Source organism: Orcinus orca, chromosome 20, assembly GCF_937001465.1.
Source record: "Orcinus orca chromosome 20, mOrcOrc1.1, whole genome shotgun sequence".
Lineage (NCBI taxonomy): Eukaryota > Metazoa > Chordata > Mammalia > Artiodactyla > Delphinidae > Orcinus > Orcinus orca.
This window is the reverse complement of record NC_064578.1, coordinates 47,280,921-47,302,313: the sequence shown is the minus strand read 5'-3', so window position 1 is coordinate 47,302,313 and position 21,393 is coordinate 47,280,921. Positions and strand designations below refer to the sequence as shown.

Below are 21,393 nucleotides of genomic sequence, written 5' to 3'. Positions count from 1 at the left end.
AGGCTAGACTAACAGCGGGAGAAAAGTTGTAAAGGGAATCACACTCTCTCCCCTTTGATAGTACATCTCACGGGGCGCCTCTTTATAGCTGCGCTACCGTCTTTCTCTATGGTTGGTATCTTACGTGCAATGGGCACTCTGCACGCGATCATAGAGCCTTCCCCTCCGGAAAGACCTCCACAATTTCAAGGGTCTCTACTCCACATCCTCTAAACTGCTGTTCAGTAGATCCGCCTTTTCGGTATCTATATTGACAAGCTCAAACACACAGGTCCGTAGTTAAGCCTCACTCTACTAAACTCCACAGAGTTTCACAATGTCTAACACTACACCACCTGTCGCCTCTAACTCAAAAGACACAAAGCTTCTGTAAGGTACACTATCGAGATACACAATGCAAACGTCCGCTGCCCACTGAGCCGTACCTAAAGCCCACAAAAGCCACACAAAACCTCTACTTAGACAAAGGCGCACACACAATACAGATAAACAAATGGCGTGTGTGGGATCAGAAGCATCAATTCAGGGGATAACACACCAAACTTCGGTGTAGATGAGCCCACTAAGGTCGCCACAGGCAGGGGGCTTCAAATGATAAAGACACACAGGACAGTTACACTACAAGCTTACACCACGGCAAAACCTAGACACACAGCACCCACTCAGAAGCGGGACAGACACTCACGTGGGCCCGTAGGTTCCAGTCCAGACACCCCGCCCCTCGCCCACGTCCGACTTCCTCTTTCCTCCCAGCTTCCCACAATGATTTGTTCTAAAAAAGTTTGTGGCCCGGATTGAACTGTTTTCGGTTCGCAGGAGCCACCACCGGGGGGCGTCCGGGCGCTGCCAAGGATTTCTCCATCTGCTGCTGGACACACCCAGGAACTTATGCCTGCGATGCTTGCAAAACACAGTGGGCTTGCCTTGGCAGGAGTCCATTTGTGGGCTCGTGATTATCGGAGGTGCTCTGTGCCTGTGTTTCTATGTGAATCTGAACGTTTGGGTCTGTGAGTGCCCTATACGTACTCTATATGTCTGAGTATTTGTGTCTGTATCTGTTACTCTAGTTTCTTCCTATTCCTGGTGACTGCCTGCCTGTGCATGTTTGTAAACGTGTTTGTATCTGAGTAATTTTGTGTTTCTCTGTGTCTGAATTTGTGTCTCTGTATTTGTGACCAGGTGTGCTTGAGTATGTCCATTAATTCATGGGTCTGTTACTTTGGAGAGGGGTAGGGTCTCTGTGTGACCCTGTGAATATCTATGTGCCTATTCCTCACTAGGGGTTTCAGTGATTCTGCTTTTGTTTGCCTGTCTTTTTGTCTATGTATATGTTCATTTCTATCCTCTTTAGTGAGGGGAGAACTCCAAGACCCCACCAAACCCTCCTTTTTACTGGGGAAACTGAGTTGCCAGGGAGAGGGGCCATATGACAGCTAAGTGGAGACAAGAGGAGACAAGCATGGTTACAAAGTTTTATGTGATCTGAGCCCCTCTGGAGGTTTCAGAGTCCACACTCTGTTCAGGGGCATAGGGGACTGGCTCAGGGGGGCAGCATGGCCCCAAAGGAGGGAGTTTGTCCTTTGGGGAAAGGAGGCATCCTTAATGCATTGCACAGGCTTGAGGTGGCACACCCCACATGAGGGGAAGAGGAAGCAGAGGTGGCTAAGAAGGGAAGGATAAAACTATCCCCAAAAGGATAAAACTAAGTTTAAGACCTTGGAATTGTATCTTAGAATTCTAGACCTGTAGACTTTTAGAATCTTACAACATGTGAATCTTAGAATATAGTGCCTAGAATCTTAAGACTTAGAACTGTGAATTCTTGGCTCCTTAACTAAAATCCTAGAAAGACAGAATGCAGCATAGAACTTAAAGGTGTCTAACATTAAAAATGATTAAAACTTTGGCATCTGGTTAGTCACCACCAACTGTAGTATCTTATACCATAGATGCTGAGGATCCAGAATCTTGGACCAATAGGATCTAGAGTGCCTTGGAACACAGAACAGAACAACATTAGAATCTTAGAGTTTAATAATCTAGAATCTTGAAGCATATGATCCGGAATCTTAGACACAGAGAATCTAGGTTCTTAGACTAGGTCTTGGAACATTGCATCTTAGAACATGAGACCTTAGAACCTCCATCTTTAGACTCTTAGAACTTTCTAATTGCAGATTCTAGCATTTTAGATCTTTAGGATCCAGAATCTCGTAACAAAAGTTTCGAGGATCATAAAGCCTTAGAACCTATAACTGACCAGCGTTAGAATCTTAGAACTTGAGAAGATCAACTCTTGAAGCTTTATGATCTAGAGTTCTACAGCCAGAGAAATTATGCTCTATGAGGCTCGGAACATCAAAGTTTAGAACATCAGACCTTAGAACCTCCATGTCTAGAACTGTAGAATTTTTACAATTGTAGAATCTTACACCCTAGGGGTTCAGAACCCTAGAAAAATAAAATGTAGAATCATAGAGCCTTAGATCCTCGAATTAGAATCTTAGGGCTTTAGAACCTAAAATCTTGTGGGCTTTATCAAGACTCTTAGAACCAGAAAAGTCTAGAGCCATAGAGTCTCACAGCCTTAGAATATAGGCCTTAGAACTTCCATGTCTAGAACCTTAGCACTTTAGAATTAGAGACTTTGGAATTTCAGGTCCTTAGAATCAGACTCATCTTTGAAACTTAGAACCTCTGAATCTAGACTCTTTAAACCTTAGAATCTAGAATCTTGGAATGTTAGACCTGGGAGGACCCTTAGGGATTGTAGTCCAATCCCTTCCTTTTACACATGGGGACACTAAGGTGTGGAAAAGGGAGAGGATCTGTCTGGGCTGGAAGTGGAATGGGTAGGAGGAGAGGGCTAAGGTTGGGGGTAAAGCCTGGAGTGGGAAAGTGAGGGGGGGTCCCCCAGTGGCAGTGCCTTGCTTGGGTCCTGAGAGGGAGTCCCGAGTGGAGGGTTGTCTCAGGCGCCATCCTCCTGCCCTGGGGGTGCTGGGGAGCTCCTGTCAGCAGGCAGGGCGGGGCCAGGAGCTGTAGAAGGGCAGAGGACGTAGCGTCCAGCAGGATGGACTTCAGCGGCGGTGAGGCAGCTGCAGGAATCCTTGGGGTCAGGCTGAGTTGGGGGCTCAGCTCCTCCAGCAGCTCCAAGTGGTTCAGGATGACCCCCACCCTCATCCATGTTGACATAGAGGATTTCGTCTGGCTCCTGGGCAGGGGGCAGGGCCTTCAGCGTATTCTCCAGATCTTCCCGAAGCTCTGCAAAACTCGGCCGGTCTCGGGGGTTTAGCTCCCAGCACCGGGACATCAGGGCATACCTAGGGTAGCAAAACGAGGAGTGGGAGACTGAACAGGGGAGCATTCTGGGAGTTTGGGGGCATTTTAGGACACTCAGAGGACTGAGGGTATTACAAGGGAGGGGAGGGAACTGTAGCAGTTCAGGGGGCATCTATGGGGACTTGGGAATTCTCAAGGGTTTCTGAGGTGGGTCCTGGGACAGACACTCAGGAAATGGAAAAAGTCTTGGGAAATCTCTCTGGGTAGGGGGTGATGTTCTAGTGAGGATTTGCTAGAGTAAAGCTTCCCAGTGTGGTTCCCCAGAACAGACCATAGCATCAAAGCTTTGAAAGCTGTATTGGTTTAAAATATGTACTCAGGGACTTCCCTGGCGGTCCAGTGGTTAAGACTCTGTGCTCTCACTGCAGGGGGCACGGGTTCGGCCCCTGGTCTGGGAACTAAGATCCCGCATGCCACACGGCGTGGCCAAAAACAAACAAACAAATAAATAAATAAAATACGTACTCAAATTCTTTGCCATTCCTCCCTTCAAAAGATGGAGGCTACCCTCCCTCCCCTTGAGTGTGGGTTGGATTTAGTCACTGGATTCTGACTCGGCAGAAATGATAGTGTGTGTGATTCTGAGACTAGGTTGGAAAGGTATTGTGGATTCCTCCTTGTTCTTTCTCTTGGAACGCTCATCTGGGGGAGGCCAGCCGCCATGTCATGAGGAAACTCAAGCAGCGCTATAGAGGGGTCCACGTGGCAAGGAACTGAGGCCTTCTGCCACAGCCATGTGAGTGAGCCACCTTGCAAGAGATCTTCCAGTCTCAAACTTCAGATGGCTTCAGCCCCAGCTGACATCTTGACTGTAACCTCATTAGAAACCCTGATCCAGAATTACCCTGCTAAGCAGTTCCCAGACTCCTGACCTTCAGAAACCATGCGAGGTGATACATGCTTGTTGTTTTAAGCTACTGGATTTGGGGGCTATAGATAACTAATACACCAGCTATGCAGCCTTTGGCAAATGATTTTCCCTTGACGTGGGCCTCATCTGCATATGGGAATAATAAGGGTGCCAACCCACTTCGTATGGCTGTAGTAAGGACCAAATGACTTAATGCACGCAAAGCACTTAAAACCATACCTTCTAGTAAGTTCTATAGAAACGTTAGCTATTCTTACTGCCCTCAGCTCTTGGAGCACCCAAGGAGGACCTGGAGAGTCTGAAGCCCCGGGCTCTCCCCTCCCGATCCAAGCAACATCTTCTCTTTACCCCCAAAGTGCTGTTCTCTGTGTGTTCCATGGGATGGCAAAATTTGATAAGCACCACCCTAAAGGGTTCTGGGAACATCTCAGAGGAGCCTGGAGAGTTTGGAGAAGCTCATTATAAGGGTTTGGCAGAAGGCTCGTGTTGAAGAGCACGTGGGGGGAGTGTGGGTACTCAGGAGTCTGGGAGGAATTAGAATTCTTTGTGAGTGGGGGCGTGTCATTATTCATCGCCCACGGATACCTGGCCAGGGTAGGGGTGCTGCTCTAGCCTCTATTCCACACACAAAGCAAAGGAGGAAAGGGCACCTTTTGCTAATTCATACCGCATGGGCTAATGGTGGTTCTGTGGAGCACGGGTGAGGGGGCAGGTGGGTTCCTCAACAGTCTGAGGGATTCTGTGGTTTTAGGGGGTCCTGGAGATGTCAGGGCCATGTGGGGTGCTCAGAGTTTGGGTGTAAAATCTGAGATGGGGGGAGGGGATCCTATAGGTTCTCACAGTCCATCCAGACAGTCCACAGGCTGCTTCAGGCGGTTTCCCTGGCGCAGGTAGTCGTAAATCTCGCTGTTCTCCACTCCTGGATATGGGGTTTGGCCTCGAGTGGCAATCTCCCACATTGTCACCCCGAAGGACCACTGTGGTGGGGTAGAAGGGAGAGAATTTAGGGGGTCTCTCCTGCACAGATGCCCTCACCCAACATACAGATTCATGGGTGTCCCCACACTTATGTGTACACAGCTATCTTTGTGGGTGCATCACAGCTATTCACAGAAACACTTTGGTACAGGTACACACTTACGGAGGCAACTTGTGTGCACACATAGACCTGCCCACCTGTGCAAACAATTATACACTTCACGGACACGTGGTCTCGGGTCACCCTCCACACCCTGGCTAGACACATGTATACACTTACCACTGCCTCTCCCAACCTAAACTGTCTACATATCCCATGTAGCAACCTGTCACCATGCACCCATGGGCCTATGCATACCCCCAGCATGTCCACACCACCGTTCACAGATGCCCACCACACGTGGTCCCCGTGGCGGACCCCTGCGCAGGGAAGCCCGCACGTCCCTGTGAGCCCAGGTCCGGTGTGAGATGATCAGGCCACGCCCTCCCCCTGCTCCCTACTCCTGCCAGGGGTGCACGTACCACATCGCTCTTGCTGGTGTAGACGCGGTCAGCCAGGCTCTCGATGGCGATCCACTTGACCGGCATCTTGGCGATGCGTCCCTGGCGGTAGTAGTCCCCGTTGTAGATCTTCTTGGAGAGCCCAAAGTCCGCCACACACACCGACATGTTCTCGTTCAGCCTACCAGATTGGGGAGAGGAATGGGGTCACGGCATCAGCCCCCTCCACCAGGAAGCCTGCCCTTACTCTCAGACACATCTCCATCTCTTGCCCTGGCTGTCCTGCTTGGGGCTGGGGATCAGTTTCCCCGCCTTGCCCCAGACTGGGAGGGAACCGTGTTACTTCTTATACCCCCTGTAAAAGGTGGGTGGGAAAAGGGCTGCTATGGGCCTTCCCAGCTCTGGCTTTTTGCCAGATTCTAAGGTCCTTCCTAGACTCCTTGGGTTGGAGTCTCTGATTTCTTTTTAACTGTGTTTTTGAAGTATACTATATACACAGAAACATGCACAAATCTTAAATGAAGAGCTCACTGAATTTTTTTAAAAATAAATTTATTTATTTATTTTTGGCTGTGTTGGGTCTTTGTCGCTGCACGCGGGCTTTCTCTAGCTGCAGCGAGCGGGGGCTACTCTCTGTTGTGGTGCACGGGCTTCTGATTGCAGTGGCTTCTCTTGTTGCTGAGCACGGGCTCTAGGCGCACGGGCTTCAGCAGTTTGGCTCGTGGGCTCCAGAGTGCAGGCTCAGTAGTTGTGGCGCACGGGCTTAGTTGTTCTGCGGCATGTGGGATCTTCCTGGACCAGGGCTTGAACCCGTGTCCCCTGCATTGGCAGGCGGATCCTTGACCACTGCGTCACCAGGGAAGCCCGAGCTCACTGAATTTTCATAAACACACCCAGGTAACCAGAAACTAGATTAAGAAACAGAACATCGTGGGGCATCTGTGCAATAGAACACTACACAGCAAAGAAAAAGAACTACTGATACGTACAATGACATGGACTAATCTCAAAACTTCACGCTGAGCGAAATAAACTAGACACAAAGGAGTCAAAATTGCGATTCCACTTACATGACATTTAAGAAGAGGTGACAGAAGTTGATGGGGACAAAAGTACAGAATAGTGGTTACCCCTTGGGGGCAGTGACTGGGAAGGGCAGGTGACAGCCTGCCAAGGGCCTAGAAATGTTCTTTATCTTGATCTAGTGGTGGTTGTTTCCATGGGTCTATAGACACGTAAACATTCATTGAACTGCATGCAGAAAATGTGCATATTTTAGTGTATGTAGAATAGACATCGATTTTTTAAAATGAGAAAGAAAGGTTACCGGTCCTTCCTTCCTAGCGTATAACTACCCCTCCTAGGTGATCAAGATCTTCACTTCTAGCAGCATGGATTACTTGTGCTTGTTTTTGTGCTTTATATAAATAGAAGATTCCCTGATTCTTGCATCTGAGTTTCTGGGATTCTGTCTTTTTAAGAATTGATGGGCTTCCCTGGTGGCGCAGTGGTTGAGAGTCCGCCTGCCGATGCAGGGGACATGGGTTCGTGCCCTGGTCCGGGAAGATCCCACATGCCGCAGAGCGGCTGGGCCCGTGAGCCATGGCCAATGAGCCTGCGCGTCCAGAGCCTGTGCTCCGCAATGGGAGAGGCCACAGCAGTGAGAGGCCCGCGTACCGCAAAAAAAAAAAAAAAAAAAAAAGAATTGATGATTTCGGGGACTTCCCTGGTGGCTCAGTGGTTAAGAATCCACCTGCCAATGCAGGAGACACGGGTTCGAGCCCTGGTCTGGGAAGATCCCACATGCCGCGGAGCAACTAAGCCCATGCACCACAACTACTGAGCCTGCACCCTAGAGCCCGCGAGCCACAACTATTGAAGCCCGCGTGACTAGAGCCCGTGCTCCAGAATAAGAGAGGCCACCGCAATGAGAGGCTCATGTGCAGCAACGAAGACCCAAAGCAGCCAAAAATAAATATTAATTAATTAATTAATTTTAAAAAAAAGAATTGATTATTTCTACCCAGGGTGATGGACTTGGGTAATGACCAACCAGAACAGACCCCGGAGGCCCCTAATATGCTAGGAGTTAACCTTTAACTGCTGTGTCTGGGGGGAGGGGGGTGGAGATGGGTGATACTCAGGCATCTAAGCTGGTGGCTGTGGAGCACATGGGAAGCTTGGGGAAGTGGCCAGTTGCCAACTGGTAAGGAAGTATTTTAATATTTTAACAACTTAACAGAAAATGTGACAGGTGCATAACAATTGATTGTCCGCCCTGATTTTTGGTGTCACTGTTACATTGTGGGCTTAACTAGGATCAGCCCACGTTACAGAAATAAAAGAACTTCCATTTTGACTGAGTCTATTCATGCCTTTAGAACTCCTTTCCAGTTTATAAGAAATAAAGGGAACACAGGAACAAGGCAAATGCCACCACAAGGAAACAGACACATCTTATACATGGGACATCCTACAAGACAACTGGCCTGATCTCTTCCAAAAGAATATGCCACAAAACTATACACAGGGCTTCCCTGGTGGCGCAGTGGTTGAGAGTCCGCCTGCCGATGCGGGGGACACTGGTTCGTGTCCTGGTCCGGGAAGATCCCACATGCCACTGAGCGGCTGGGCCCATGAGCCGTGGCCGCTAAGCCTGCGCGTCCGGAGCCTGTGCTCCGCAACGGGAGAGGCCACAGCAGTGAGAGGCCCGTGTACCGCAAAAAAAAAAAAAAACTATACACAGGTAATGGTGGTGGAGGGTAATTCTAGATTAAAAGGGACCAAGGGGTACAAGAACCAAATGCAATCTGGGAACTTTGCGTAGATCCTGGTTTTGGGGGAAAAAATATCCTGAAAAGACATTTTGAAGGACAATCGGAGGAACTGGAACATGGATTGGATATAGGTTGTGTTACAGAATTATTGTTAATCTTCTTACGTGTGATAACAGAATTGTGATCGTTTAGGCATAAGTCCTGATTTTAGGAGATACCTACTGAAGATTTAGGGGTGGAATGTCACCATCTTGGCAACTTACTTTCAAATGGTTGAGGGGAGAGAGAGAAAGAGAAGAGAGGACAAATGTGGCAACATCTCAACAAGGAGGAGATATGGGTGTTCATTGCACAATTCTTTCAACTTTTCTGCAGATTTGGAATTTTTCAAAGTAAAAAGTTGGTGGGGGGGTGGAATTCCCTGGCGGTCCAGTGGTTAGGACTCCGCACTTCCACTGCAGGGGGCATGGGTTCGATCCCTGGTCCGGGAACTAAGATCCCGCATGCCCTCGCAGTATGGCCAAAAAAAAAAAAAAAAAAAAACTGGGGGTGGCGGGAATAAAGACATTTGTGAAAATTTGCATGTCTTATAGAAGATTCTCTGATTCTCTTTTTTTTTTGGGCCGTGCTGCGTGGTTTGTGGGATCTTAGCTCCCCAACCAGGGATCGAACCTGGGTCCTCAGCACTGATAGTGCAGAGTCCTAACTACTGGACCACCAGGGAATTCCCAAAGATTCTCTGATTCTCCAGCTCCTATTTCTGAGTCCAAGAGTGTAATGAGACTAATATTCTAAGCCTGTGTGTACACACACACATACACACACCTCGCCCTCACTTTAGCCCTGGTTCTGACCTATTTTCTGCTTGTCCCTTGGCAGGGGGTGTGGCCTCTTTATCCAGTGTGGCCCCTCCCCAAGGGTAGCCTCAGGTAAGACACTCAGCATGGAGGGGGACAAAGATGAAGCTTAAATGTCACCACCCTCATCGGTCACCTCTGTCCTTTTGCTCACCACATGCTACCCACCGAGCCCTCACTCTTGTCACTTTTCTTCACATCTCAGTACTCCTTCAGGGTCTCGGTTCAGGGCCCACCTCCTCCAGAAAGCCGGCCCCAGCCTCCCTGCTCACCTCTCTGTTCCACTCCTGAGCTCTGACCTGCCTGAAGGCTGTGTGTTTCTAGCGCCCTCTTCCATCCTGGGAAGGAGGGCGGGGCGGGGGGCAGTGTCCCGGAAGGAGTGGGGATTCCTGGAAGGGTGGAGACTCACATGCAGTTCCTGGCGGCCAAGTCCCGGTGTATGAATCTCTTGGTACTCAGATACTCCATGCCACTGGCAATGTCTGCCATGAACTTCACCAGCATCTGAGTGGGCAAGAACTGGGGGGGCCGGGGCAGGAGGGAGTAGAGGGTCAGAAGAGTCCCCGAGATCTATCCCTCCTCCCTTCCTCTCTCCTAGCTCTGCCCTGCGATGCTTCCCCAGGGCCCCAAGAATTAAATCCCACCCCTTTCTAACACGGCCCTATGTCATCCCCACCTGCCTTCCCCTGTCTTGATCTCCTATTGTTCTTGTCCTTGACATATGCTCCAGCAGGGAGCCCCCTTTCTGGTCTTTAAACAAGCCATGCTTGTTCCCACCTCTGAGCCTTTGCACATGCTGTGCCCTCTGCTGGGACTGCTTTCTCCCAGATCTCCCCACCTCCTCCTTGAAGTTCCCCTCCTCAGCGAGACCTTCCCTGTTCACCCAAATTAACTGCCTGGCCTTCCTGTCACTCATCCTGCTCTATTTCCTTCCTAGCACTTAAATTATCTTGCTTATTTGTTGAACTTATTTATTGTCTGGTCCCCCCACTGGCAGACAGCTCCATGCAAGCAGGCTCCTGGTCACCTTGGCCTTCCCAGTGTCTGAGCGGCTCTGGGTACCTGGTAGGTGCTCAATTAACACTTGTGGGCCAGACAATAAAATCCTCTCACCACTGGCTGGTCCCCAAGCCGGGAATAGAGAAGGAAACTGTGAAGGTCTCCGTGTTTCATGAAAGGTAAGATGACCACGGGTGCCGGGAAGCCCTCTCGTTCGGAACCCTGGAAACAGACGCCTGAGTGCCCCCAGGCAGCCCTGTCACTGGAGTTGGGCAGAAGGGGAAGCCACCCCCTCTCTCAGCTCTGTCTCTTCCTCCCCCTCAAGTCTGGCCTCCAAATTGTTGAGGAGGGGGGTGACGGACCAAGCTTCACAGAAGCCATTTCCAGCACTGTTCCCAGGGTTGTTTCTCCAGCCCTCCTGGGGACTTCAGCTATTTCTGGGAAAGGTCGGATGTCACATTCCAAGCTGAGGGAGAGAGGAAGGGGGGAACTTGCTGACTCTCAGGGAGCAGGGAGGAGGAAGCCTGGAGGTTTGAGTTTTCTCAGTGCCCAAGGGAGGGGTCTTCCCTCTGCTGCGGCCTCCACGGGGCCTGTCGACCCCCTAAATCTGCCCTCCCTCACCGATGAGCCTCATGACGTTGGGGTGGTCGAATTCTTTCATGCAGACGGCTTCACTCAGGAAATCCTCCAGCTCTGACCTTGTGCAGATGGCAACTTGGGGGAGAGAGGAAGGTGTATGAGGAGGAGGGGTGGGGAGGGAGGACTCTTTCCCTCCTCCTCCTCGGCCTCATCACCATCATCATCCTCTTCTTTATCAAACGTGATTTGTAAGTACCAGGTGCTGTATTCAGCACTCTACATCTATTAACTCATTTAATCCTCTGAGGAGCTTCTATTACTTTCCCCATTTTTTTTTTTTTTTTTTTGCGGTACGCGGGCCTCTCACCGTTGCGGCCTCTCCCGTTGCGGAGCACAGGCTCCAGACGCGCAGGCTCAGCGGCCATGGCTCACGGGCCCAGCCGCTCCGCCGCATGTGGGATCTTCCCGGACCGGGGCACGAACCCGCGTCCCATGCATCGGCAGGCGGACTCTCAACCACTGCGCCACCGGGTAAGCCCTACTTTCCCCATTTTAAAGATGGGGAGGGGCTTCCCTGGTGGCGCAGCGGATCTGCCTGCCAGTGCAGGGGACATGGGTTCAAGCCCTGGTCCGGGAAGATCTCACTTGCTGCGGAGCAACTAGGGCCGTGCACCACAACTACTGAGCCTGCGCTCTAGAGCCCGAGAGGCACAACTACTGAGTCAGCGTGCCGCAGCTACTGAAGCCCGCGTATCTAGAGCCCGTGCTCCGCCACAAGAGTAGCCACCGCAATGAGAAGCCCGCGCACTGCTACGAAGAGTAGCCCCCGCTCGCCACAACTAGAGAAAGCCCGCGTGCAGCAACGAAGACCCAGCGCAGCTAAAAATAAATAAAATAAAAATAAATAAATTAAAAAAAAAAAAGATGGGGGAGACCAATGCACAGAATGGTTAAGAAACCTGCTTAAGGGCACACACAGCTAGCAAGAGGACTAGACAGAGCTCAAACGCAGGCAGTCTGGCTCCGGGGTCCATGTGCAGCTCTGTGCTAGGCTGCTTCCCAGCACAGTCGCAGCCGCCCTGGGATCCCTACCATTGTCCCCATTGTTTTGCAACTCAGGACACTGGCTCATAGAGGCAAAGTGACTTGCTCAGCGTCACACAGCTGGGATTCAAACCCAGGTCAGGAACATAACCTGGTATGCAAGAGGCACTCAGTAATGAATGAGGGAATGAGTTATAACTCCATAACCCAAGCTTTTAGCCGCTGTGACTTTGAAAGGATCATTTCTCCCTTACCTCCAGCCTGACCCTCTAAGCTTCATCCCTATGTGGAAAGGACTTGGCCCTGGACTTCCTGTGCTGTGTGAACCTGGACTGGCTCCCACCCTCTCTGATGATGTAAATAATAGGGTTTTAGTCCACATTAATTGTGAGTTCAATGTGCCAACCCCAGCATTAAGTGCTTTGCCACACAACACCCTAGGAGGTAGAGACGTTATGATCCTTTTCTCCAGATGAGGAATGGGAGGCTCGGAGAGGGATAGTCACTAACCTGAGATCACACAGCGGGTAAATGATGAAGCCAGGTGTGCCTCATTCTCGACCTTACCCTGCTCTGCTATGCATCTCAGGGGGCTGGGCCCTTTGAAAACTACATTTCCCAGGCTCCCTTTCCTGCTGTTTCCTGTTGGAGTCTGCCAATGGGAAGCACCGATGGGAGATTGACAGGTGGGCGAGTGGAGGGGAGAAGTCAGGGCATTTCATCCTCTCTCTTTCTGCTTCCAGTATTGCCTTGGTGGTGGCTGTGTCTCCTTTGTGTTTCGAGCTCCCACGAGGTAGCCCCTAACTCTGTGATTCCTAAATCCCATCAGGGAGCTCTGGCTGTGGGCTCTGGTAACACCACTTCCTGCCTCTGCCCTTCGGGCCTGGGGGTGGAAGTGACATAGTGCTGCTGCTAATTGTCTCACTGCTCCCAGCTGTTCCTTCAGTTTTCCCTACACCTTTGAGTAATCTCCCTGTATTAAGTTCCCTCTGTTGAAGGACCTGGCAGGGACTCCACTTCCTGTCCGGAAACACTGAGGTTCTGTGGTTGGGCTAAATTGCTGTTACCTTTCCTGTTCTTCTGCTTCCTTAGGGGAACAGGGAAGGGACCTGAGATTAAGGGATGGGGATCCCACATGTGTGCACATGCATGTACAGACTCACTCTTCATCGTCTTCACAGCCACCTTGAGGATGGAGTCATCCTGGTTGAGCTGGCCTTCCATCACAGCTCCAAACTCTCCTGTGGGGGACCAGAGAGAGATGCTGACCTCAGGGGGGCGTCGTAGAGACTGCATTTCCTGTGGCTGGGCGGGGGGTGGGGAGGACTTCATGGTTCAGGGAGGTGTGTGTGTGTGTGTGTGTTATGGGGGGACTCACCTTCTCCCAGGGTCTTCCCCAGGGCCACCTTATGCCGGTCCACCATCACATCCCGCAGCTTCTCCTTCAGCTCTTCACTGATGCCCAGGCTGTTCACTGCATGGGAGGTAGGGGTAGACGGAGCCATGGAGCGGGGCTGACACCCAGACGACGCTCGCCCATAGGGATACAGGCGTGCTCATTTTATTGCACTTTGCAGATATTGTGTTTTTTACACACTGAAGACCCGTGGCAACCTTGTGTCGAGCGAGTCTATCGGCGCCATTTTCCCAATAGCATTTGCTTGCCCCGTGTCTCCGTGTCACATTTTGGTAATTCTGGCAATATTTCAAAACTTTTCATTATTTTTATATTTGTTATGATGACCTGTGATCAGTGATCTTTGATGTTACTACTACAATTCACTGAAGGCTCGGATGGTGGTTGGCATTTTTCAGGAATAAAGCAACTTAAAATTAAGGTACGTACATTGTTTTTAAAGATATAATGCTATTGCACACTTAGTAGATTGCAGTATAGTGTAAACATAGCTTTTATATGCGCTGGGAAAGCCAAAAATGCGTGTGACTTGCTTTATTGCATTATTTGCTTTATCGTGATGGTCTGGAATCAAACCCACCGTATCTCTGAGGTATGCCTGTATACCCATGGTTAAAATGCTGAAATACTTCTGCATTCATTCAAAATTAGCTAATGGCCAGAGCACCCCCACAGCCCCACCCTAGCTTCTCCTCTAAACCCCCTGCATCTTCCCCCAGAGCAGCAACTAAAGGGTTAGAGCCTGGCACCTAATCTTGCACTAGTGGGCACCCTGATTGGTTAGCGTCCTGCCGTACCAGTTGTTAGAAATCTTTCTGAACTGTTTATTGAAGTATAAACTGCAAAAATCATAAGTGAGCAGCTCAGTGGATTTTCACAAACCAAACACAACAGTGTAACTAGCACCCAGGTGAAGAACAGACCATGACCTGCCCTCTCAGGGGAGTCCACTTCCCTGACTTTTCCTACCCCAGATGAGTCTTTTCTGTTTGGGGATGTTATAAACGTGGAATCACATCATATGTTCTCTGTTGTGTCTGGCTTCTTCACTCAACACAATGTCTATGAGATCATTGTAATGTAGTTGTCGTGTGCAGTCGGATCTATTATTTTCACTGCTGTGTAGCAATCGTTTTCCAACTTATTGGCCTCAGGACCCCTTCACATTCTTAAAATTATTGAGGCCTGAAAAGAGCTTCCTTTTATGTGGGTCATCTCTACACCAGTATTTATTGTGCTCAAAATGAAAACGGAAAGATTTTCTTTTTCTTCTTTTTTTTTTTTTTTTTTGGCCTCGTGGCACAGCATACAGGATCTTAGTTCCCCGTCCAGGAATCAAACCCGCGCCCCCTGCGCTGGAAGCACGGAGTCTTAACCACTGGAGCGCCACTGCCAGGGAAGTCCCACGGGTAGATTTCCCAAACACAAGCATACATAAGCACATGTTCAATCAATCAACAGAACGATGACATCATCACATATTAGGAAGCCTCTGGGAAACTCCATGGAGCGCTTGCGAGAGAATGAGAGTGCCAAAGGGCAAAAGATGTCTTGGTGTTAATATGAAAATAATTTTGACCTCGTGGACCTCCTGCGAAGGTCTCGGGTACTCCCGGGGACTCAGGTCACACTTGAAGAACTGCCGCCGCACGTTATTCCGTTAGATTGCTGTGACCCCGTCACTTCCTCTTCCTTCTCCTTTTCAATAAATGTCTTTCCCAGCCCCTTCTGGTGTCTCCCTGGGGCCCTGGCAGTCTTCTCACTGTGTGCTAGGAAGATACCTAACTCTGTCCCTTTTCTTTCTGGATCTGTTTCCCCGAATGGAGAGATTAAGAGATTGGACTGGATGGCCTCTGAGGTCCCTGCTTAGCTGGGACCCTCCATCACGCTACAATCCTCTGAGTGTCTATAGTTCTAAGATTCTATGATTTTTAAGATCCTAAGGGTCTATAGTCCTGGATTATAATTCTTTCGGCCAAGATCTCTTCTACCTCTCTCACATTCTTTAATTCCAAGAGGCAGGTAAGAGGATGGACTTGAGAGCAAAACTGCCTGGGTTTGAATCCCAACTCTCCAGCTTACAAGCTGTGTGGCCTCCAGCAAGTTACTTAACCTCTCTATGCTGCAGCCTCCTCATCTTTGAAGTGGGGCGGAGGGATAACGTACCTAACTCATTGGGTTGTTGTGAGGATTAAATGAAGGGACGTGTGTAGAGCACTTAGAACAGCACCTGTGACAGAGGAAGTGCTAGGGTTGGCTGTTATCATCAGCATCATAATCATCTCATCAGCAGCGTCTTCTTCATGGTCATCATCATCATCTTTATCATCATCATCATGATTACGTTGTTCTGAGATCCTACGGCTCTAAGCTTGGTCTTTCTAAGATCTACTATGTCTAAGATTCAGTTATTCTAAGGTTGATTCTAAGGTGGTGTGTGGTTCCACAATTCTGTTGCTCTTAGGGTCTGTGGTTCCAACATCCTAGTATTCCAAGGCCTTCAGACACTTCTGGTTCATGCATCTGCAGAAGCCCAGCAGGCCCAAAGCTCTATACTTCTTATCCCAAACCCAGGCAGGGAGGCATGGGGTTCACTTACAGGTGGCTTCAGTGGTCCGACGGCTGTAGGACTTGCGAACACGGTACCTGACCACCAGCTCGCCCCTCTCCATTGTTGGTTCGAACACCTCTCTGGGGGGAATAGAGAGGAGATGAGGGCAGGGCAGAACAATGTGGAACCTCCTCCTTCCACCAACAGTGAAAGCGAACGCCATCCCCACCCCCAGGCCTGCCTGCCCTCTCCTCCAGTGTTTGCTGAGCACGTCTTGGATGGCTTTCTGCCTTCCATTCACTCCCCAGAGGCTTGCCCTCATTCTGATTCTCGGTAACCTCTCCTCCTGCACCAGCCTCCTCATGGTCTCCCCACCTCCGACCCCTCCATCCCAGTCCATGTTGGCCTTCCAACCCACGTGACTCCCACTCACCCATAGCGGGTCTCTTTCTTCCGCCGGTGGACGAGGAACAGGGCCAGGATGAGGACACAGGCGGCAGCCACCACTGCTCCCAGCAGTACATACCACCAGGGCCATGAGAAGGCAGGGACTGGGGGTTCACTCACTGTCAGGGGGTACGCGGGACAGGTCATGGTTGAGGTCTTGGTTCCAGCTCCCTGAGCCCCAAGGGGGTGATGTTGAAAGGAGGCAGGTGTGGATATATTTGATGAGGCATGTGACAGGTGCGTTCCCCTATCTGGGGAGACTGGGCTGGGCTGGACAGGGCATGCAGTGGATACGATAGATAGGAGTGGATGTTAAAGGAAGAGTGTGAAACTTGTAGGACGAGCATGGTAAGTTAAGAGTGGGATGGATAGGGACTTCCCTGGTGGCGCAGTGGACGATAAGACTCCACGCTCCCAATGCAGGGCGCCCGGGTTCGATCCCTGGTCAGAGAACTAGATCCCACATGCATGCCACAACTAAGAGAGTCCGCATGCCGCAACTAAAAAGCCCGCACGCCTCAACTAAAGATCCTGCACGCCGCAACTAAGACCTGGCGCAGCCAAGATAAAAAAATAAATAATAATAAATAAATAAATATTAACAAAAAGAATGGGATGGACACTGGGGGACTGTGTGATGCGTGTGGAAGGAGTGTGGGATGAGAGTGAGAGACCTGTGCAAGGTGGGCTGTGCAATGTAATGTGAGCGAGGGATGGTTGTGAGTAAATCTCAAGTGGTCTATGGGTGTGTGATATGTGTGATGATCGTGCAAGGGGGGGGGACTTGGGTGTGGAAGACAGATGAGTAGGGAGAGAACGCATACCGTGTAGGACAGGTGCACGAGGCATGTGCAATGAACATGCAAGGAGTTTGAGGCTCCAGGGACCAATGGCCAAGGAATATTTTTGAGGAGGAGTGTGTGATGGCTATGGACGGGTTTTATTTTTATTTTTATTTTTGGCCTCCCTGCGCCTTCTGAGATCTTAGTTTCCCGACCAAGGATCGAACCCAGGCCCTTGGGAGTGAAAGTGCTGAGTCTTAACCACTGGACCGCCAGGGAATTCCCTGGAAGGGTTTTCGTAAAGCAAGGGATGAGAGTAAAATAAACGTGTAAAGGGCCATAGTGTGCAAAGGAGTGTGTAAAGAGTGTCAGATAAGTACTGGAGGAACTGGGATATGTGAGGATTCAGGGAGTATTCAAGGAGTTTTAGATACAAGGAAGAGCAGTATTCGTAAGGATGTAACTTGGATGTGAGGTGAGTGTGCAACAAGTGTGCAAAGGACACGGGAAGGGAAGATGAGACGCACGGGATGAATGGAAGGGGCGTGCAAAAAGGTGGGAGTGAGTGTGTAAGGAACGGAGGACGGGTATGTGCTGAGTGTCCCAGGAGTTTGTGTGGGTGTGTGCAGAAAGCGGACATGGGTTAGGATCGGCTTGGGGTGAGGGAATAACGTGTAAGGAGTGTCGAGTGAGTGTGCAAGGAGAGTTGCAGAATGTGGGATCGTGTGGACTGAAAGTTTTACAGTGCTTGCAATGTTGGAGGTACGGTGAGTGTGTAAAAAGTACGCAGAGTGTGTGAATGAGAAGTGTGGGTGTGCATTGGGTTTGGGAGGCACGTGTGATGAATGAAGGGTTATAATGGGATGAACGTGAAAGGAGGGTGGGATTAGTGTGGAAAGGTATGCAAAGAAATGCAGGAAGGCATGTAAGGAACGTGGGTTGAGTTACAAGAGGGGCTGTAATAGTGCTAGGAGGGTACAATGGGTGTAGGAGGAATGTTTGAGAATTGTTGGAGAAATATTTGAGAAGGATGGATATGAGGGGGATAACTCACCTGTCTGTTCATTTATCCATCCATCCACCCACCCACCTACTAATGGATTCATCTACCCAACTACCGATCCATTCACCAATCCATCCATCCATCCACCACCCATCCACTCATTCATTCATTTGCCATCCACCCATCCATTCATCCATCCATCCATCCATCCACCACCCACCCACCAATTCATTCATTCATCCATCTACACATTCACTGATCCACCATTCCATCCATCCATCCATCCGTCCACCATTCACTGAGTACCTACAATGCACTGGGTCATTCCAGCCACCTCCACCAAGGACCACACAAACCCAAGAAGCAGAGGATTAGAGTGATGAGTTTGAGAAATACGAAAGGGATGTGCAAAGAGTGTGTGTGGCGACGGGGTCCTCACTCGACAATGAGGGAAGGGAGGGAGAAGAGGCGAAAGTCCTTACCCAGCTGGTGGATTGGCTGTCCTTGTCCTGTGAGGAGAAAGGACAGAGGGAGGACATGCTCAGAGAGGGCAAGACTGGTGAGACACAGCTGAGGGAGTGAGGCTCTCAGTAAGGTTCCAGGTAGGAACAGAGCCTAGACTGGGGTAATGCTCAAAGGTACAGCAAGCAAGTCACGGGCATCTGGGAGAGACGAGGTCCCTGTGGGCAGGTTGAAGGGGGCTGAGCACGGCTTTGGAGTTACCTGGGCGCCAGAGCACCAGGGGCACAGGGAGGCTCCAGGGTCCGTCCCCAGCGGCGGTGTAGGCTGCCACGCACACCGTCAGGTTGGGAACAGACCTGTCTCCCCGCAGCTCCAAGGTCACTTCTCGCCTTAGCCCTACATCCATTAGCACCTAGGACGTCCAGACGTGGCATCAGAGTAGAGCTCCAGCCCCTAACGCTTGAGCCTTCACCCTCAGCCTCAACTCCCCATCTTTCTCAAAGCCCTCTCCTCTCTCCTCATCTGCAGTCCCTCATCCCCTACCTCTTCCTACCCTTCATTTCTCATCCCCCATCCCGTCCTCTCCTTTCCATTCTCCATCTCTACACCCACTAAAATAACAGCTCCACCAGGACTGGGACTTTGTCTCATTCACTCCCACGTCTTCAAGTCCTAGCATGATGCGTGGAACACGGTACTTGTGTTGAAGAACTGAATTCTCATCTTTTCACCCTCATCGCTCCATCCCCTTCTAACTCCCCACCCTCTCTCCCACCCCATCTCTCCACCCCAGGGTGCTGCTTGCTCAGATAGTACCTTTGTGCCAATTAGGAAGAGGCACTCCTTCCTCAAGATGTTATGCCACTATCTGCTGGAAAACTGTCCTGGTACATATAGGTCTACTGAAACGCTTTGTACGTGATTCCGAAATAGCCATCCCTAACCCTCTCCCGGACCCCTTTAACCGTCCCACAATGTGCCCTCCTAGCACAGTGTGATGGCGCCCTACCCAGCCTGCTCAACTGTCCATGTCTGCCCTGTCATCTTCTCCCCCACCACTCCTCGCTCCTCCACAGCCACTCCGCCCCAACCTAGCCAGCAGCACCCACCTCGGGGGTATCCTGACCTCGATAGGCCAGTCGGTACCCTAACAGGGTGCCCTGCAGGGGCGCCCTTGGTTCCTGCCAATGCACGAGGGCTTGGCTTCCATTCCGCATGGCGCTAACGTTCTCAGGAGGGCCCAGGGGCACTGGAGGACAGGGAAGAGGGGAAGCTGGCACCCCCACCTCTTCCTGACCCCCACCCCTGTTCCCAGGAAGTAGGGCCAGGGTACAGAGGGCATGCACGTGGGCACCTCGTACAGACCTCCCATGAGCAGAAGCACGGGGGAGAGATGCCAGTGTGCCATGCTGAGGAGTCGGGGACGAGGCAGGAAGGGGTTAAACGGGCGAGAGGAGATGCCGGGGATCATACTGATGTACGCGAGGGTCAGTGGGGCAGTGAGCGACGTCTCCTGGCCACCAGCCCCTTCTTACCTCCCTCCGGTGTCTCCACAGGAAGCCAGTGGGTCCAGGGTGAGGGGCCCTGGCTACTGACACACGCCACCCGGATGTGGTAAGGGGTGTGAGGATGGAGGTTGCCCAGCCGCAGCTGGTGAGGCGGAACAGATGCTTGTAAGGTGAGGGGTTCCTCTGGGGGGTCTGGCTCTCCCAGCCAGGTGCCCACCCCATCGTCTGACAGCACAGCCTGGGGAGAGAGGGGCGCGTGAGGACAGGGTGGCCACGCAATCACTGGAGGTGCTCACACAACTCTCAGTGGTGGTGATCCTGCTGTGATGACACAGTTTTGCAAGGATGTGTGTGTGTGTGTCACAACTCCATGTTAGTGCAACACGGGCACCTGAGTTTGCAAAGCGAGGAGACCACCCAGCTGCGCAATGTGGCTCTGCCACCACTCGCAAATGTCACTTCTGACAAGACTTTCCCTCTCTGAGCCTCAGTTTCCTCATCTGGAAAATGGGGGCTTAGAGGAGCAAATGCCTTCCAGGGCTGCTTAAAGATTCAATGTAGGACAGTTGCACAGTGCCTGGCAGGTGGTCAGCATCAACAATAATGACAGTGATGGTCAACCACAGGCAAAAGCAATGTCCCACAATAGAAGTCAGAAGAGGGAATTCCCTGGTGGTCCAGTGGTTAGGACTCCGTGCTTTCACTGCCGTGGGCCCGGGGTTCAATCCCTGGTGAGGGAACTAGGATCCTGCAAGCCGAGCGGCTCAGAAAAAAAAAAAAAAAAAAAAAGTCAGAAGAGTGGGCGTCTCTGGGGGCTCAGGGAGCCTTCAAGGGAGCTGAGGAGTGTCTGCATCTTGATTCAGAGGGAGGTCACATAGGTTAAGCAATCTGGGTGTACACCAAAGATTACGCACATTATGTATGTTATACCTTAATTCAAAAAAATAAAAGCCTTGGGACTTCCCTGGTGGCACTGTGGTTAAGACTCCACGCTCCCAATGCAGGGGGCCTGGATTCGATCCCTGGTCAGGGAACTAGATCCCACATGCATGCCGCAACTAAGAGTTCACATGCCACCATTAAGGAGCCAGCGAGCCGCAACGAACACCCGGTGTAACCAAATAACTAACTAAATAAATAAGAAAAGCCTTTTACAAATCTGAACTCGTTTGATCCTCACCTCAGCTTTGCGCTGTAAGTACGTGCTGTGTTTGTGCCCGTTATATGGATGAGGACACTGAGGCTCAGAGAGATGAAATCACTGGCCCAAGGACGCCA

At 50.8% G+C, this 21,393-nt stretch overlaps 2 protein-coding genes and 1 non-coding gene across 6 annotated transcripts in view; all 3 read right to left on the bottom strand.

Moving 5' to 3' along the window:
* The window catches only part of HNRNPUL1 (heterogeneous nuclear ribonucleoprotein U like 1), a 36,281-nt gene extending 35,492 nt beyond the window's left edge, over positions 1-789 (bottom strand). Inside the window, exon 1 of one of the 2 annotated variants that reach the window (XM_033430910.2) lies at positions 686-789. The gene's annotated coding sequence lies outside the window, so the exon portion shown is untranslated. The remainder of the gene's footprint in view (positions 1-685) is intronic. The other variant, XM_004271255.4, reaches the window with a different exon arrangement.
* A 1,227-nt stretch (positions 790-2,016) lies between these two features.
* The window catches only part of AXL (AXL receptor tyrosine kinase), a 30,677-nt gene continuing 11,300 nt past the window's right edge, over positions 2,017-21,393 (bottom strand). For 2 of the 3 annotated variants that reach the window (XM_004271256.4, XM_033430906.2), the window contains 14 exons: positions 20,143-20,353; positions 19,717-19,856; positions 18,869-19,019; positions 18,628-18,654; positions 16,347-16,479; positions 15,962-16,053; positions 13,324-13,419; positions 13,109-13,186; positions 10,944-11,036; positions 10,437-10,558; positions 9,733-9,842; positions 5,711-5,870; positions 5,051-5,187; positions 2,017-3,320 (listed from right to left, as the gene is read on the bottom strand). In XM_004271256.4, coding sequence (XP_004271304.1) covers positions 2,969-3,320; positions 5,051-5,187; positions 5,711-5,870; positions 9,733-9,842; positions 10,437-10,558; positions 10,944-11,036; positions 13,109-13,186; positions 13,324-13,419; positions 15,962-16,053; positions 16,347-16,479; positions 18,628-18,654; positions 18,869-19,019; positions 19,717-19,856; positions 20,143-20,353 — 1,902 coding nt within the window. In that variant the 3' untranslated portion in view covers positions 2,017-2,968. The remainder of the gene's footprint in view (positions 3,321-5,050; positions 5,188-5,710; positions 5,871-9,732; positions 9,843-10,436; positions 10,559-10,943; positions 11,037-13,108; positions 13,187-13,323; positions 13,420-15,961; positions 16,054-16,346; positions 16,480-18,627; positions 18,655-18,868; positions 19,020-19,716; positions 19,857-20,142; positions 20,354-21,393) is intronic. The other variant, XM_033430905.2, reaches the window with a different exon arrangement.
* TRNAD-AUC (transfer RNA aspartic acid (anticodon AUC)) lies at positions 9,118-9,190 on the bottom strand. The gene has a single exon. It is a non-coding gene; the product is annotated as a tRNA-Asp (tRNA).